Genomic DNA, 16,643 nt, shown 5'->3' with positions numbered 1-16,643 from the left:
TTGACATTTTCTTTTATATAATAAACAAACAGTTCACATGAGGAGATTCACACTGCAACAAATAAATACTACAGAACTTGTACTAGGACTAACTGGACAACAGTGATATGCTAGCCGCACTAGAAGCTTAAAGTTGACTTTAAAACAGAACTGGTTTGCCTGGGCCGTACACATGTTTCAATGGATTGCAGACATTAAGAAAAAACCTGTCATTAAAGGGACATATCCAGATTTCAAACCCTTGGAACGACGAGCTGCACAACATAAAAACTCACAAATTCCCGTTGACCAAACATTAGGACAACACCGTATCTTTTTTTTCTTCTTTTAAGTATGCCACTTAACCACGTAGTGAGCCCCTCCTGGGAAAAACATTGATATCCTTCGCAATTTCAACATGATTTGAGCATGACATGTTTACAAACCAGGATCTTGTATTGAGAAAATAAAAACACGTCAGTAACTACAGGTACACTTGGGGACAAAAATACCTTCACATGAACCATCCCTCTTAATGCATTTCAACAGCAGAGCCAAATCGAATAAGTGATTGTGAACAGCATACAATTTGTGACTACTTTCTGTACAATACTCGGGAGTGGCAGTTTCTAGTTTTTAAATCTTTAAGTGTTAAATCTTTGCAAGACTAACAACGCTGTCGCAGAGCAACAATCACTTCCTGGGTGAATATCAACAGTCTGGTCGACCTGGGCTGGATTCCAATTATTTTTCCTAATGAGCTTCCTAATTTCCTCGAGCTCAGGCTTCATCGCTCGAGACTGGAGCCGCAGCCGTAGCGCTATCAAGGAGCCCCACGGAATCAGGACAGATGGACGGCTGAGCGGCCTCAACCTCATTAAAGGTGACATAATATACCACCAAGTGTGAGTGTGATTAGCCGTCACAAGCCGTTTATGAAAATCCGCCTCTTCTGACATCACAAGTGGGCGGGTCCATCTAGATGTATGATGTGACAGATAGATGAGCAACGTTTGATGAGAAATTGTGACGGAGCATCGGAATCAAGCCCAGGGTAGAATTCAACGGGAGGGAGCTTAAGGGAACATGGCTGCCAGGCTAAAGTACATTCGGACTGCGTATTTGTTCCACCTGTGTTCACAGGAGAGCAAGGTGCACTGGAAAAAGCCCTTTCTAGTTTTGCATCTCCCGTACGGATTCAAAAAACAAAACGACAAAGAAACTGAGACAAGCCAAGCCCAAACAATAGAAAAACAGTTTAAAGAAGAAAATATAGAATACATTTTTTTTTTTTTTCTTGAACAAGAAAGTTCCTGCCGGAGCGTACATCCGGTGTCAGACAGCATTCACGTAGGGCTAAACAGTCCCTGTTGCAAAAACAGGACAGTCACAAATAAAGTGCCAAGCAACGAGCAGACTTAACTTTGCACAACCGAAAAACAAAATTACAGCGTATAACCCAGTCTGAGTTTTGACTACAATAAACAAAAAGCAACAATGCCGAGAAGGGTTTGGACTCATAAGCCCTCGGTCAGAGGGGGGTTGGGGTTGCGTCGCACACTGATGAAGTCATGCGGTCAACTGTAAAACTTAGCGTAAACATACGTCTATTAATGCAAACAATCAGTGCAAGTGTCCGTCTTTTAATCAAGGGTGGAGCTAAGGATGTCCTGCTATTCAGGCCAGCTCAAGACATCCAAGGAGTTGTGCTGCTGTTTACCAATGGGGTTGGGACGGAGTTTTAAGAGTTGCTACGGGGGGAATAAACCGGGAGATAACAAGCCAGTCAGAATCGTCAGACCAACAAAAATAATGCGGAAAAAAGGCGTGGTAAAAATAACGAAAACAGCTTCAAAACCTTGCGGTCGTTTAGCGTCAACACGCCAAAAACCTAGGACTTTACCTCACAAAATACATTCTTTGATATTTTTTCATCCCCCCCCCCCCAAATCAAACATGTATGAGCATTACGCTGAGACAAAGTTAACAGAGTCACGCAACAGGAAACTGGAGTTCCTCGTTGCGTGGGATAAACCAGCACATGCATCCGCGGTCGACAGGATCACAGCTAGCTCACTTATGTTTCTATTTTACACGGATCAACCAGGGCAGCGAGTAGGAAGGCCTTCGTACAGAGGTCGGGACTGTCAGTCGAGTGCATGCGTTTCGTTTTTATCGGCTTAGCATATGTACAACGGCGACCTGTGCTAACTAACAGTTGTTCTCTGACGCAACACAACAGAGGAATCCACAGCGAGAGTTGAGCTAAACATGACAAATAATAAAAAAAAATCTTCTGTTTATATATATATATATATCATATATATACACATGTTTATATATTCTATATGATCGTTCATATAATATGTTATATATTTGATTCAGCAACATTATCGTCTGATTTATAAACAAACCAAAAAAATCTCATTTGCATAGGAATCCCAATTGGTTAAAGGCGACCGACCCTCTGATGGACACAAACCGAACATGTAAACTTAAAGTCTCGGTAGCTGCAGAAACTTGAAAACAAAATGGCTGAGTTTGGATACGTGTTTGGCATCGGCTGGAAGGTCACTCCCAGAACTGCACATCGTTCAGAAACCATGCAGCCTAGCGAGACCCACACATCAAATAATAATCTGATCCAAAACACATCGCTTCATGTACATGTGAAACACGATACGCAAGAGAACAGTAGATTTGTACATTTTGCCAATTAATTAAGTGTAAACATTGGTCACTGATTAAAAAAAATATATAATAAAAACAATTAAACAGCTTAGGACCTACTACTTTACCGAAAACAAGTTGTGTTCATTTTACAGTTTTGAGACCATGATTGACCACGAGACACTGAAAGTGATAAAGCTGATAAGAGTATCTGGCGAATAGTGTTAATATTGGTAGAATATTTGTAATAGTTAAAAATAAAAACACGTTTCCCTGATAGCCTTGTTGGTTGGACCTAAACACATTTCATGTGGTAGCCAAGCGTTTTTTGTGTTATATTCTTTAAATGACATCTGCTTGCAGTATCTTATTTAGATACATTCCCCATAAAGAACCCATAAATATAACCACTCAGTCTTATGGGTTCTTCTTATTATACAAAATTTCAATTCATATTTAAATGATTGGTAAAAAATAAAATAAAAATCGAAGCGCACCTGAACACAGAAATCCAACCGGCACGACAGTGCTACCCCTGGTCAAACAGGGACAATGAATACTCTAGTTTCTGATTGGCTCAATCAGTGAGACTTCACAAAGCTCCTTATCATTTTATCAAGAAGGTATAGATGCCGGGGTACCTTCCGAAGAGTAACTCATTTTCGGAATGGCAAGATGGCGTTTTCAGAAGACCATTTCAACAAATGTATTCATACAGTGACCAGTGTATTACACAGGTTTGATTTTGAACCTTTACAGACATCTTGTCTAAGGATGCTGGAGTCCGGAAAGGACGTTGTAACTCGTCTTCCCAACGGCTATGGGAGAAGTTAAGTAGACAATTGCCGGTCGGTCCTCTTCTAGATCCCAGATAAACGGAGAGCCGTAACGTCAGAAGTTAATCTAATGTCATATTTTCGAGACCACCTCGCACCTTATTATGCCAATCAGAAACCACAACTCCAGTAACACGTGTTAAGTGCCGTCCCTGTGATTTGATTGAGAGGTTTGGTTAGTATTTAAACATTAAAATAAGCCACTTAAAAAGAAACTCAAGAGTAACACCCGAACGTTGTAGTGTAACAAAGGCTATTTTCAGATATCAAGGTAAACCACTTGAACGTCCGTTTAGTGAGAGCAATCTGCTCAAGGAGCGGAAAGCCTCCCCATATCTGCGCCTTCCAACACACTTCCTTCCATTTAGAAAACCACCAATTTGGTTGTAAACTGTACTGGTAAAAAATACAGTACAATGATTTGTCAAACCTTGCACTACGTTACCACAAATATCACTGACTCAACGTCAAGAGTTTCCTTTCAAATACAAGACAATTTTCTTTAAAGAGAAGGTAGGAAAATACATCGTCACACAAGACACTAAAAGTACAACAGCAGACCCCTCCTGTAAGGCAAAATCAGGTGATTTCACAGTGACAACTTCAAATGATTACTTGTTCCGTTTTCTTTTTTTAAAATAGTCATATTTTTCCATACCTTAGAAGGAATTGTTTGGAGCTATTCACTGGCAACAAATAAAAGTTTATCTGATTCATTCATTTCAATAGATTCATATCTTCCATCTCTTGCTTTGAGAAGTGAGCCAGCTAAATAGAGGTTACTAATGAAGCTGTTGATGGGGTGAATTTTAGTTGCAAACACAGCATTACCAAAACCTGGAGCTGGTGCTAAAAGCTGTTGGGAAAAGCTGCTGTATTCTGATTTTGTTCCATTTTTGCTAGGCTCTAACCGCACCAACATCTACAAAGTCCTACATCAAATAAATGGCACAACCAATGCCTATCAGCAAGTATGGGGAGGTTTTGCAGTCCTTAATTAATTAGCTTATTAAACACAAATAATAAATAGACACGCCCTGAACGGGTGCATTTCAACACAACGTCGACAGAAGTACGAATTTTGGCATCACACGTAAAACAAAAAATAAATATATCGAGTCTTCAAAACAAATAAATAAGGTCATAAATAAAAAGACGTATAAATACACAATCGTCAACATATAGTGCATGAGAAAAATATAAACATTTGGTTGTCAAAAAATAAAGCTTTTGTTTGCGGGATGCGAGCAACGTTGGCGATGGGGGGATGCAGCGCGGTGACCCATCCTGCGGCTTCTTCTGTGTTTTAAACTTCGGGGTTCGGACTTCTTTTGACGACAGCATTTTGGACATTTTGGCCGGGTTTCAGCCACACGCTGCTCTTCAGCAAACGATACCAATAAACAAAAGTAAAAACATTTAACTTTATAAAAAAATAAAAAACGAATGTGGGCTGTTGGAATATATATCGGGCGTGAAATGACGAAAAAAAAAGAAACTGCCAGCGAGCAAAAGCACCGGGCAACCAATCACCTTCGGAGCCACGCGGGGGGGCGGCGGCGACGGTTGCCGGGGGGGAGGGGGGAGGGGGGAGGCGTCCGTTTGCTACGCGTCGTTCCAGGGGATCCAGGACAAATCAAGGGGGCGGGGGCATTGTTTGGAGTTCAGCTGAACCATGCAACCGGGGGGGGGGGGGCGACTCAGCCCCGCCTCCCGTCCTCACACTCCAATCACAAGTCGGTATGTTTATGCCCCGCCCCCGTCCTCCCTCCCGGTTGGTGCAGGTGTGGCCCCGCCCCCGGCGGCGTCATCACAGGCGGTCCATCCTGAAGGCGTCCTCCGTGGCCGGGTCGGTCAGAACCATGTCGGGGTCGTTGAGCATGTGCAGTCCGTCCAGGGTCAGGGGGTCGATCTTCAGCTCGTCCAATGGGAACTGGGAGTCGGCGTCGAAGCTGACGTCGCCCACGCCCGCCAGCGAGTTGGACAGCTCCTTGGAGAGGCTGGGCGGAGACTCGCCCGTGACTGGTCGAGACGGGAGGAGGGGGCGGGGCATCAGCCGTTACTACACTACAACATTACACGCTGACTTTTCATGCACGTCGTCGCCTTGTGCTGCTTTCATGTTGTTGTTTTTGCTCCAACTTCAAGCAGTACAATCTCAACAGCAAATGTACATTCACGTCCCACTGCTGTTATGTATTACCATTAAAAAGGTCCTTACCATTGGTTAGGGCTGCTAGATTATGGAAAAAAAATCATAATCAAGATTATTTTGTTCAATATTGAAATCACGATTATTCAAATCGATTATTTTTTAATTTGAAAAAATGATGTATTTATTCAGCATGTCTCTCCCAAAAGCACTTTGTAACTGAGAACTTTGAAATTTCGCCTTAAAAAAAAATCCCCAAAATGGTCAAAAGAAAACGTTCAAATCTAAAATAACGTACAGATATGTACATTTAAAAAAAAAAAAATCGATATTGAAATTCGATTAATCGCCCAGCCCTACCATTGGTAATATTCCATACTTTATTTACCAAATGTTTCAATCCCTAAATAAGTGATATAAGTGAATAAGACTCCAATATGAGGATCAAAATCTATTCATCAATCCTTACAAGGATGATGGGAGGGGGAGGTCACTGGTACCTGTGAGGATGATGTTGGGGATGTTGCCGTGGTTACTGTATCCCAGCTGCTGGGAGTCCTGCAGGCTGCTGCCGGTCAGCCCCATCATGGCCGCCTGGGTGTAGTTGAGGGTGGAGCACTGGCTGAACAGGCTGGCCGAGCTGATGGGGTTCTCGATCATGTTGAACTGCTCCAGCTGGAGGAGAACGGCCAGGTGGTTAGTGCATGCGTTCGGGTGGGGTTTCAATAGAAATGTTCTTTACGTTGACATTCTAGGGCCCCTATTTTACCACCAGGTGTGATAGAGCCGTTGAGAGCCAATCCAAAATCTACCTAATAGGAGTCCTCCAAAGTGGTAGTGTCTACCAAGATGCTCTTCTATGCACTGTTTAATCACTCCCTAATATAAATATCGCCTTGCATAGTATTCTTCAAAAACAAAATGCCAGTATTCTGGCATTTTGTACTTTTATACTGGTTTTTATCTCTTATTCCATTTGTAACATGGTGTTTGCTGCTGCTGGAGGTGCACTTCCCTGAGGGAACCTTCCGGAGGGATTAATAAAGTTCCCCTCTATCTATCCATCTATGATGGGTAAGATCCGCCAAGCAGTGGGCACGGCCCCCCTGGTAGGCTGGGGGCCGTCCATCTAAACGCAGCACGTCAACCACATCACACCTGGGGGTAAAACAGGGGCCTCGTGAAAACGGATTGGCTGCTCAGGTCGTTCACCTGATGGGAGAGGGCGTTGGTCTGCCTGGACGCTAGCTGCTGGTCGTAGAATGAGTCACCGAATATGCTGCCAACGACGGGAATGTGCTGCAAGGGAAGGATTACAAAAATGACGCAAGCGTTTAACCTTGAGGACGGCGGGGCAGAAGGAGGGAAGCTGTCAAAACGCTGCGATGACATGAAACGGCAAAAAAAAAAAAAGACCCAATCAGAAGCCGGGGATGAGGTTAGTCAGCCGGGGCCGGTGGCGTCCCACGGGGGCGTGTTTCAGCGAGGCGATGACAGGAGGAATGAGCAGAGAGTCACCGAGACCGCCAGCTGAGCATGGACCAGACCAAAGCAGGATGGATTCACAATGCCACGAAAACACCACCCTCCCCGATACTGAAGACAACGCCCGCCACCATACAGAAGACACCGCCCCCCCCCCCCATACAGAAGACACCGCCGCCCCCCCCCCATACAGAAGACACCAGCCATGAAGAAGCGAGCTCCACAACCACACACGCTTGTCCAAAATCGCGTAGACGAGAAAACCTTTAGAGGCATTTGGCCGTCTCTGGGGAAACTGCAAACCTCTGCTGTTTGTTAAGGTATAGATACAACTTCTACTGCAGGTGCTATTCATGCTGAGGGGAGATCACATCACGTAAACGCAATACACACATTGCTTCACGTAAACTCTACAGACAGGCAGGAGGAAGTGTAATGACCGAGTAGGTGTCTGCTAGAGACAACCTTTCAGAGCACACACATGCTTTGTCAAACAGTGTGCAATACTATTGTAGATCCTTGGTTTGCAAGCTGCAACTACCAGAAATATTTGTAAATATTTTTAATGGCCGGTGCCGTCATGTTTGGACTAAACGGCTCAAAAGCACTGGAGTGACGGAAGACGAAGCAGGTTGACCTTCCACTTATGCCACCATGCACGCAGAAGGATAGAAAGAACGAACGAAGGAACGAACAAACAAACGAACCAAAGAAAGAAAGAAGAGAACAAACAAACCAAAAACTAACAAACCAAACAAAGATAGAGAACGAAAGAAACAAAGAAAGAATGAAACAAAGAACCAACAAACCCAACATCCAAACAAAGAAAGAACGAACAAAACGAAGAAAGACAAAGACAGAGATAAAGACAGAAAGAGAGAGTTGCGTCGAGGCATGGATGAAAAGCGCGTGAGAGGATCAGGAAGCAGTTTGAAGACGGATCCCAGCGCTGGGTTTCCCCGATCATGGCCCCGTTCCCTCGGTACGGAGGCTAGCGGCTAGCGGCTAGCTCAGTGGGCAGGCTCTTACTTGGGGCGAGCCTCCCGGAGAGAAGCCTTGATTGGAGACGGGGGAGGTTGGAGACTGATTGGCTGGGGAGCCAGACTGATTGCGGTACTGTTGGAGGGAAGAGGGTTAGCTAGCACACAGCGACTGAGGTGTATGAAGGCCGCTAAGAGCTAGCCTTCTATGCAGGCGGCTTACAGTGCTAGGATACCTGGAAGTCAGAGGGAGATCCACGTTGGATAACACAATCTGAGTGAATACGTCAAACTGAAACGATATTAGGTGTAAAAAAATGTAACTTATGTGTACAACTTTTACAAAAATAACCATAAACAAAAAAAAAAAAACTGTCCAAAGAACCATGTCACTTATAAGTAGCGTTGGTCTTCTATTCTTTATCCTGTATGCTGGATGGAATAACAGGACACCCTCTCTTCCCCAGTGGGCTGGCTAAGGGTCGGGGTACCGAGCCATATCATACCTTCACAGCTCAATAAAGAACAACAACAGAAGCCCCCACCGCCCCCAGACAGCGGCACCTCACCGAGCTGATGTTGATGTTGATGTTGGAGCCGTCGTGGTTCAGGCCGTCGGTGGTGGCCGAGGGCAGGGTGATGAGCCTTATGCCCTGGGGCAGGCTCTGCTGCTGCTGCTTGTGCAGGTCGCTGAGCAGCTGTGCCTGGGCCTGGGCGGTCAGCTGGCTGAACAGGGGGTACTGGGAGAGCTGCAGCTCCAGGGAGAGGGCCTCCATGGGCACCGCCTGGGAACACAACAGAGATTCAGCTAAAGGAGTCGATCAATGAAATACACCAAAGAACATCTTGACTGAACCTTATCTCCTTTAATCTTCTACCGATCGATTGGTCGATTGATGGGGTGACACAAAATCGGCATGTTATCTTAGATCCACTGAATCAGCCACGGGGCACTCTGCCTGGTCGTGTTCTTCGGGGGAGGAAGGTAGGTCGTTTCGGATCAACTCTTGGTCAGAAACCGGCTGGGTTGAGGCAGAGTGTGGCGCTGAAACCTCCCAGGGTGCAGGATGTTCACCCTCAAAGCCCATCAAATGTTTGACGGAGAAACCTATAGCCTACAGCCTGTGGAAAATGTCTTTGACCGATTTTAGATGCGATACTAGCATAATATTTAGTGGTTGGGTGGTGTACCTGGTTTAGGAGGCCGGGGGAGGACAGGGTGGGAGAGAGCTGCTGGGGGGACTGCTGCAGGGAGAGGTCTGAGCTGAGGGTGAGGGGCAGCACTGAGGGCTGCCTCCGCTGGGAGGAGCTCATGGACTGGGAGGACACCGGCATACCTGGAGGGACCGCAGAACGGCAGAGCGTCAGCACGGCAGAACGGCAGAACAGCAGAGCATCAGAACGGCAGAGCGTCAGCACGGCAGAACGGCAGAACGGCAGAACAGCAGAGCATCAGAACAGCAGAGCATCAGAACAGCAGAGCGTCAGAACAGCAGAACAGCAGAACGGCAGAACGTCAGAACAGAAGAACAGCAGCACCTCAGAACAGCAGAACGTCAGAACAGCAGAACGTCAGAACAGCAGAACGTCAGAACAGCAGAACGTCAGAACAGCAGCACGTCAGAACAGCAGAACGTCAGAACAGCAGCACGTCAGAACAGCAGAACGTCAGAACAGCAGAACGTCAGAACAGCAGAACAGCAGAACATCAGCACGTCAGAACAGCAGAACATCAGAACAGCAGAACATCAGCACGTCAGGGAGAACACACGGCAGGGTCCCTGGGATGCAGCGCCCCCTTGGGCGTGATCAAGAAGGGGTTGGGGTGTTTGACGACCGGCTGAAAGGTTCTGGGTTCAAACCCCAGTATCCGTAGCCTAGATAGATGTTCTTTTTCCGACCTGCTCCTGTAGATACCCTGCATCTGGATTGCACCAATATCAGTATGCACCCCCTTCATTCAGTCACTTTGGATCAAAGTATCCAAGTTGCTGGTAGTATAAAACAATTACGATAATAGTAAAAAAAAAAAAGAAGCAAACATTATGCCTCACACAGTGAATAGTCACTACAGCGAACAGTGTGTTTAACACCTTGGAATATCACCAGTGATTATCATATGCATTTCACACGTACGTCACTTTACATCACGGTGTTTTGGGCACATAAAGTGACGTAGGGGCTTCGGGGGTCCTCCATTTATGTTGGCTATAACATAAATTGGACCTCATCATTAATATAAAGTTGTGCAGGGGTGGGGGTTGAGGGCGGGGCACAAACAGGGGAGTAACACCTCCCCCCCCCCCCCCCCGGAGTGCTTGGAGCTCTGGTGAGCCGGCTGCTGTGATTGGTTACCGTGGCCGGGGGAGCCGACGCCCAGGTGGGTGTGGTCGGCGGACAGGCTGCCGTTGCTGCCGGCGGAGCCCAGGGAGGGGAAGGAGACGCCGTCGTCGGGGTCCAGCGGGGTGGACAGCGGCGGGGGGAACTGGATGTTGGTGAGGTCGGGCAGGGAGCCCCCCGTGTTGTGGCCCGCCGGGAGGATGGACGGGTTCACCTCCAGGTCTGGAGACGGGAAGATGCTGGAGGGACGTCACGGCGCCGTTAGGGTTGACAAGGGGTCTTTACTGCCCTGAAGGGCTGGCTGGGTGAGGCAACTGAGGGACACTTTCCCCCTTCTGTTGCCCTTGTACACCTGGTGGCCATCTGGGTTCTAGACACTAGGTGTAATGGGGTAACAGAAGGGGGGATGTTCCCCTAGGCAGCTAGTGTTTAGAACCGAGAAGGCCTCCAGGTGTTTAAGGAAGGTATCTTTTGTTGTTTACTGGTAGCCAAGCTTTCTGGTGATAACTGAGTGCATGAGTAAGGCAATATTTCAGCGGGTAACATATGGTCTCTCTAGTTTGTAGGTGAAATATCGCCAGACCAAACAAAAATACACTTCCAAACAAAAACACTAAGTTACGTCACCTACTTGCTAATCGATGTAAGCAACTGATAAAAACAGGATTTATTTTCTGTGTATTCACGTAAGAATTGACTCACTTGATTCCTGGGACATCGCACACTTTAGGGCTTGAACAATCACCCTGAGGACGAAGCAGAGAAACCTTTCTTTAAATGGTGCACGACAGCCAAAAACAACTGTGCTAAGCATTCAACTCATTCGGGAAAAAAACTCAACCCCTTCAGCATATTCTACAACAGAACAGCTGTCCCCAGATGTATACACCTGGGTGATCTTTTTTAAGTATCAGTAAACAGATCCATCAAGGGGGCGAATGCTGGTTAGCGGACCGAGTGTGTGTGTATACATAAAACATACAGACATGTATGTGTGTATTTATGTATGCATGTGTGCGTCATAAAGATGACTTGGTTGACCTTTCCCTTGACCCCAGTACCTGTTTGTCATCCCACATCTGTTCTAGCGAGTCCTTGTCCGGGTTCGAGTCCGGGCTCTCCGTCCCTGGTACCGTGAGCAGGAGCACTGATTGGTCAAAACCAAAAGGAGAAAAATAGCAGAGATTTACTGACTGAGAGTACGTACAAATTCATCATCCAACTCCGACCAACCAGACGACACGAGTCGTCGAGTCGTCGTGTACGCAAAGCAGAACACAGCTCTCTGCTGAAGGATCACAGGAGAAAACAGGCTGCTTGTTTGATAAAAAATAAATAGCTCATCCGGGAGCCAGATACCCCAACCCCAGACTAAATAAATCACCATAGGTCAAGCTGGCTAAAATGACTAAACAGTATAAAGATGCTAACCATAACATGCTTTGATTACAACCATTAGACAATCATTACAGATCCCTTCCAACATATTTAATCAAAAGCGATGCATCGATCCTGAAAGCACCATGTCTCTCTGGGCCGCCAGGTCAGCAGTGGCCTCCAGACTGCATCCAACACAATAGCCTTTGCTTTGTTTTACATGAATATTTGAATTAGAGCCAGAGCGCACTCTCACAATCAGGCGAGGCGTCACCATTCTCTAATCCAGAGATCTGGAGACGCCTCTCTGCTCTCCCAAGAGCCTGTAGCCGCTCATGAATAAAACAGAAGCAGGCCGTCCTTTGACTCGCAGCGGCGGAGGTTTCCGTTACCTCGCTTGGGCTGGAGCTCCTGAGAGCCGCTGGCGAACACCTCCTGGGGTTTGGGGTTCATGGTGCTCTGGTGCAAGGCAGAGTCCGAATTAGTCCTGCCCACATCAGGGAGAGGATGGCGGGGGAGAGAGACAGAGACAGAGAGACAGAGACAGAGACAGAGACAGAGAGAGACAGAGACAGAGAGGGACAGAAACAGAGACAGAGACAGAGAGAGACAGAGAGAGACAGAGACAGAGAGAGAGACAGAGAGAGAGAGAGAGATAGACAGAGAGAGAGAGAGGGACAGAGACAGAGACAGAGAGAGAGACAGAGACAGACAGAGAGAGACAGACAGAGACAGAGAGAGACAGAGAGAGAGACAGAGACAGAGAGACAGACAGAGACAGAGAGAGACAGAGACAGAGACAGAGAGACAGAGACAGACAGAGAGAGACAGAGACAGACAGAGAGACAGACAGAGAGACAGAGACAGAGACAGAGAGAGAGCGGGTTAGAGGTCAGAGATGGAAACAGATGAACCCCGGAGCCTTCACGATTTACAGTTTAATATCAACCGTAGTGCTAGCCCTTTATCATGTATGTCCAACCTCAGCGTGTAAATGATACTATGCCTTCTTCTACTGGCTGTTCGGCCGGTGCATGACATTAACCTTTCTAGCATCAGGATGGAAGCGAGACCATGCATACTGTATACATTACACACATGCACTGTATTGTACTAACGGCCTATGAATAAAATCACTAGAAGTGCTTCGGGGGGGAAAAGGACAGGGAAGGGGAGATGGCTAACCTTCTCCAGCTGGTGTCGGGGGGAGGAGACAGGTAGACTGAACCGTAGGGACAGCTGTCGATGTGGGTCTCGGTCAAGGGTAACAAAGTCATTAGAAGTACATTGAAATTCAACATGGCTAAAAGTAAAAGACACTGGCATGTGCATTAGCTGATGATAATGCCATCATTTGCATAGATCTTATTTATTATGTATACTATGCATACGTACTATGCATGTTACGGATTGTTTTGTACTTCTTGGTAGATGATCACTCTCTGTGCAATGACAAAAAAGTGGAGGCACTCGGGAGTAAACCTGTACTAAATGCACTCTGCACTTTATAGACTGCACAAACACGTTATGGGAAGTTGCAATAGCACAAGATCTTTTTATCTTTTTACTGGTTTGAATGAATGTCTGTGTCATTGTCTTTTATGTACCGTATGTACTGTGCGTGTATTGCCTTATTTTAACCTGTGTGGCACTAAGACAAATTCATCAACTGAGTTGGCATGGCAATAAAAAGTTATCTATCTAATCTAATTTGCCATGTTTAAATACTGGAATAAAAAAACTTCGGGTTAGGGTTAACCAGGTTGAAAACGACATTGACAGAACAAGGGTTTGTCCACACACACACACACACACACACACACACACACACACACACACACACACACACACACACACACACACACACACACACACACACACACACACACACACGCCAAAACAGCGAGGATATCTGGCGTCCGTGTTTGTCCACGGTGGCAGGGCGGCGGTGTGGAGACGTGAGGCGGTTCCGGTCGCGGTACACGCGGTCCACCAGCCCGTGGTGCCTGGTGCTGCGGCTGGTGTCCAGCGCAGAGTTCTGCAGTGGACACACACACCCAGGTCACAAGCGGCCGACGCAGCGGCCACAACCCATCACACACACTGACCGGTCCACGCGGCCGCTGGTAGGGCTGAACCATTCATCGAATTCGAACCGCCATCGCGATGTAATAGAACTCAAATTGCAAAGCCTGCGATTATTCTTTTTATTTTTTGGTGATTAGTTACTTTTACTGACTGGAGATCAGAAAGATTCTTATTTCTTTCACAATTCCAATAGTTAAATAAAGATGCTATCATGTATAATATAAACTCATGCATCATTCCATCTCAACACATAGGCCTGGCCCAAAGGAAAGAGCAGTTTATATTTTGACTGCTTCCAATGTTGTGTTGGTAATACTACAGAAAGATTTACCGTTTGTTTAGTGAATAATACAGAACATATGGAACTTTAAATAGAAAAAAAAAAAATCACAATCTTCATCAAAATAAATCGCAATTCGATTATTTTCCCAAATCGTTCAGCCCTAGCCACTGGGTATCAATGGAGCAAAAATGTTTTTGTTTTCAAAATGAGCTCCATGGGGGGGGGGGGGGCTGTACCGATGCTTGAACTGGTAAATGTTTTTCAAGATGGAAAGCCATGACAAGCAATGCCAATGATACCTGTTCATCATCTGATTATTACGGGTATAAAATGGAAGGTGGGGGTTTTCCTACTGCATGTCCACTGGCAGCTTTCCTAACCCCTGACAAACCCTGGTGAGGTTACAATAAGATTCATTTAATTAATACCAGAAGGGAAATTCTTGGAGTTTCTACAGTTCTGCCAAAGAGGTGTTACTATGAAACCAGATCACGCCACACCACTCTTACAGTGGCATGAACGCAACTAAACCGAATCTAATCCACACATGTCTAAATACAAAACTGCTTGTATTGGTCAATGACAAAACAAAGAGGGTTACCGGCTGAGAGAAGCTAGGGGCTCACCTGAAAAGGAAGGTCAATGTTGCCATTCCCAATCTGATTGACATTGGGCAGTGAGCCTCCATAGTACTGTCCGCGATTCTGCCCTAGCTGCAAATACTGGGTCTTCTGTAACTGCAGCTGTGCAAAGTAAAAGGTGCATGACAGCATGAGCGAATGGCCTGGTACATGGAAACACAAAGTAAAAAGGTAAACAAAACAAACCAAGCTTGTCGTTTCAGTGTGTGAATTAAAAAGTATAGCATATTAAACAGATGGACAATGGAGAATTATGGATTGGGTGGATTCCCAATGAACGGATATGTGACACAGATTCACTGACTGCTAATTGCATATTCCAGATGTTCACACAGGGGAACCTGACGACGGTTAAGCGTAACAGATGGTATTTGGAATAAGGACAATTTGTTCCATCTTCCATCTCTTGATTGGATTGCTATAGCATAGGATACTTTCTGGACGATGCACTTGTTTTCATTGTTTTCATTTAAACGACATAAGACTTCCAAAAAAAGACCAAAGAAGTTGTCTGTTCGTTTGTCGGTTCAAACCTTCTCACTTGGAATAAAGATATGCTTATTCATATTCTTTCCTGTAGCCTGAATGAGTGGACTCGGGTCGCTATTGACACTGTAAATCACGTTAAGACATTAAGTTGCGCCCTGGTCCTCTCGTTGACAGCTCGTCAGAACACCTGCACCCTTGATGCTCCATGGGACCCTTCATCTGAAGCTATATTTGGATGCTCGTTATTTCGATGCTGGGGGTGAACGCTCTGTCTCCGACACATGGGACCTCGGGGATCAAAGAAAACCGGGTGCACATCCCTTTTTCTCATGTGGCGGACAACAATTATTAGTGCGACTCCTGTGTTAATGTTAACTGGTTTTATTCTGACAGCGGGGATGATCGCCCGTCAGCTGTCAGACCATGTCTGAAACACAACACACATAATAACATAGGGAAGGATGAAGGAGCACAGGTGCCACTCTCTCCAGCTAGCCCACATTAGTATGGCACCTGATGGTTTAACGATGGAGACACACACAACTAACGTCTCGATGATGACACAATACAGGACCATCTCTGCCGGCCGATGTTAAGGTTTAAATGATTCCACAGCTGACGGTGGAGGACGACAACGCCGAGTTGTGTTTACCTGCTCGAGGTTAGCGCTGGCTCAGTGTCGCCAGCTAGCAAAGGAAAACCGTGGCGCAAAGTACGTTTAAAACGAGGTGACCCGCGTCTTACCCGGGCGGCTCTGGTGATGTTCAGGTCCTTCATCACTTCCTCGAAAGCGGCGGTCTCCTCCGCCTGTTTCTGGTTGTGCAGCGCGATTTTTTCGCTGAATTTGCGAGGGTTGTTTGAAGACGCCATCTTTGCCTCTTCTTCTCAATGGAGCGTTACGCACCACGCTGTGGGTGGCCGCGTGACGTCATCACGCACGCCTTGTACAGGTGAATGGTTTCGGTTTAAACAGGGGTCCAGCGCTACACTCTTTTTTCCTACAATCTGGAGTAGTTTTACAAAATCCTAAGAATAACTTGTTCTAGACCTGTTCTGCACGGATACAGTATACAGTGTTTATCACAGCCGTCTTGTTTGTAACTAGCCAGTGATTGTTATAATAAAGCCAAGGTTCACTCTTATGCTGCTGAAGACACATTCATTAATATTCATATTTACACCTACATGTGAGGTTAGAGGGGACAGAATACTTTTTATCCAGTTCCTTTAAAAGTAAAGGCTTATACAAGTTGTTTAAAAATGTTACACCCATGTAAGCAATGAAAAATGAATAAGCTTTGTAATGACATGAGTAATGTTTGA

At 46.0% G+C, this 16,643-nt stretch overlaps 1 protein-coding gene across 2 annotated transcripts; it reads right to left on the bottom strand.

Moving 5' to 3' along the window:
• Positions 1-7: 7 nt before the first annotated feature.
• Positions 8-16,196, bottom strand: crtc1b (CREB regulated transcription coactivator 1b; the record flags this gene model as incomplete). 2 transcript variants are annotated; one of them, XM_079739976.1, is made up of 14 exons in its annotated part: positions 8-5,507; positions 6,138-6,312; positions 6,796-6,936; positions 8,152-8,238; positions 8,672-8,887; positions 9,294-9,439; positions 10,458-10,681; positions 11,145-11,188; positions 11,504-11,589; positions 12,212-12,306; positions 13,005-13,066; positions 13,732-13,857; positions 14,817-14,933; positions 16,065-16,196. In XM_079739976.1, the coding sequence occupies 14 exons, from the start codon at positions 16,188-16,190 to the stop codon at positions 5,296-5,298; spliced, it is 1,857 nt and encodes a 618-aa protein (XP_079596102.1). In that variant the 3' UTR covers positions 8-5,295. The 2 variants fall into 2 exon arrangements, with proteins under 2 accessions (XP_079596102.1, XP_079596101.1); XM_079739975.1 differs by having other exon boundaries at positions 6,850-6,936; positions 16,065-16,190.
• Between the last annotated feature and the right edge of the window lie 447 nt (positions 16,197-16,643).

The sequence above is a fragment of the Pollachius pollachius genome (genome assembly GCF_949987615.1).
Source record: "Pollachius pollachius genome assembly, chromosome: 7".
NCBI classification, from domain to species: domain Eukaryota; kingdom Metazoa; phylum Chordata; class Actinopteri; order Gadiformes; family Gadidae; genus Pollachius; species Pollachius pollachius.
Note: the sequence above shows the minus strand (reverse complement) of the source record. Positions and strands in the feature narration are given on the sequence as shown.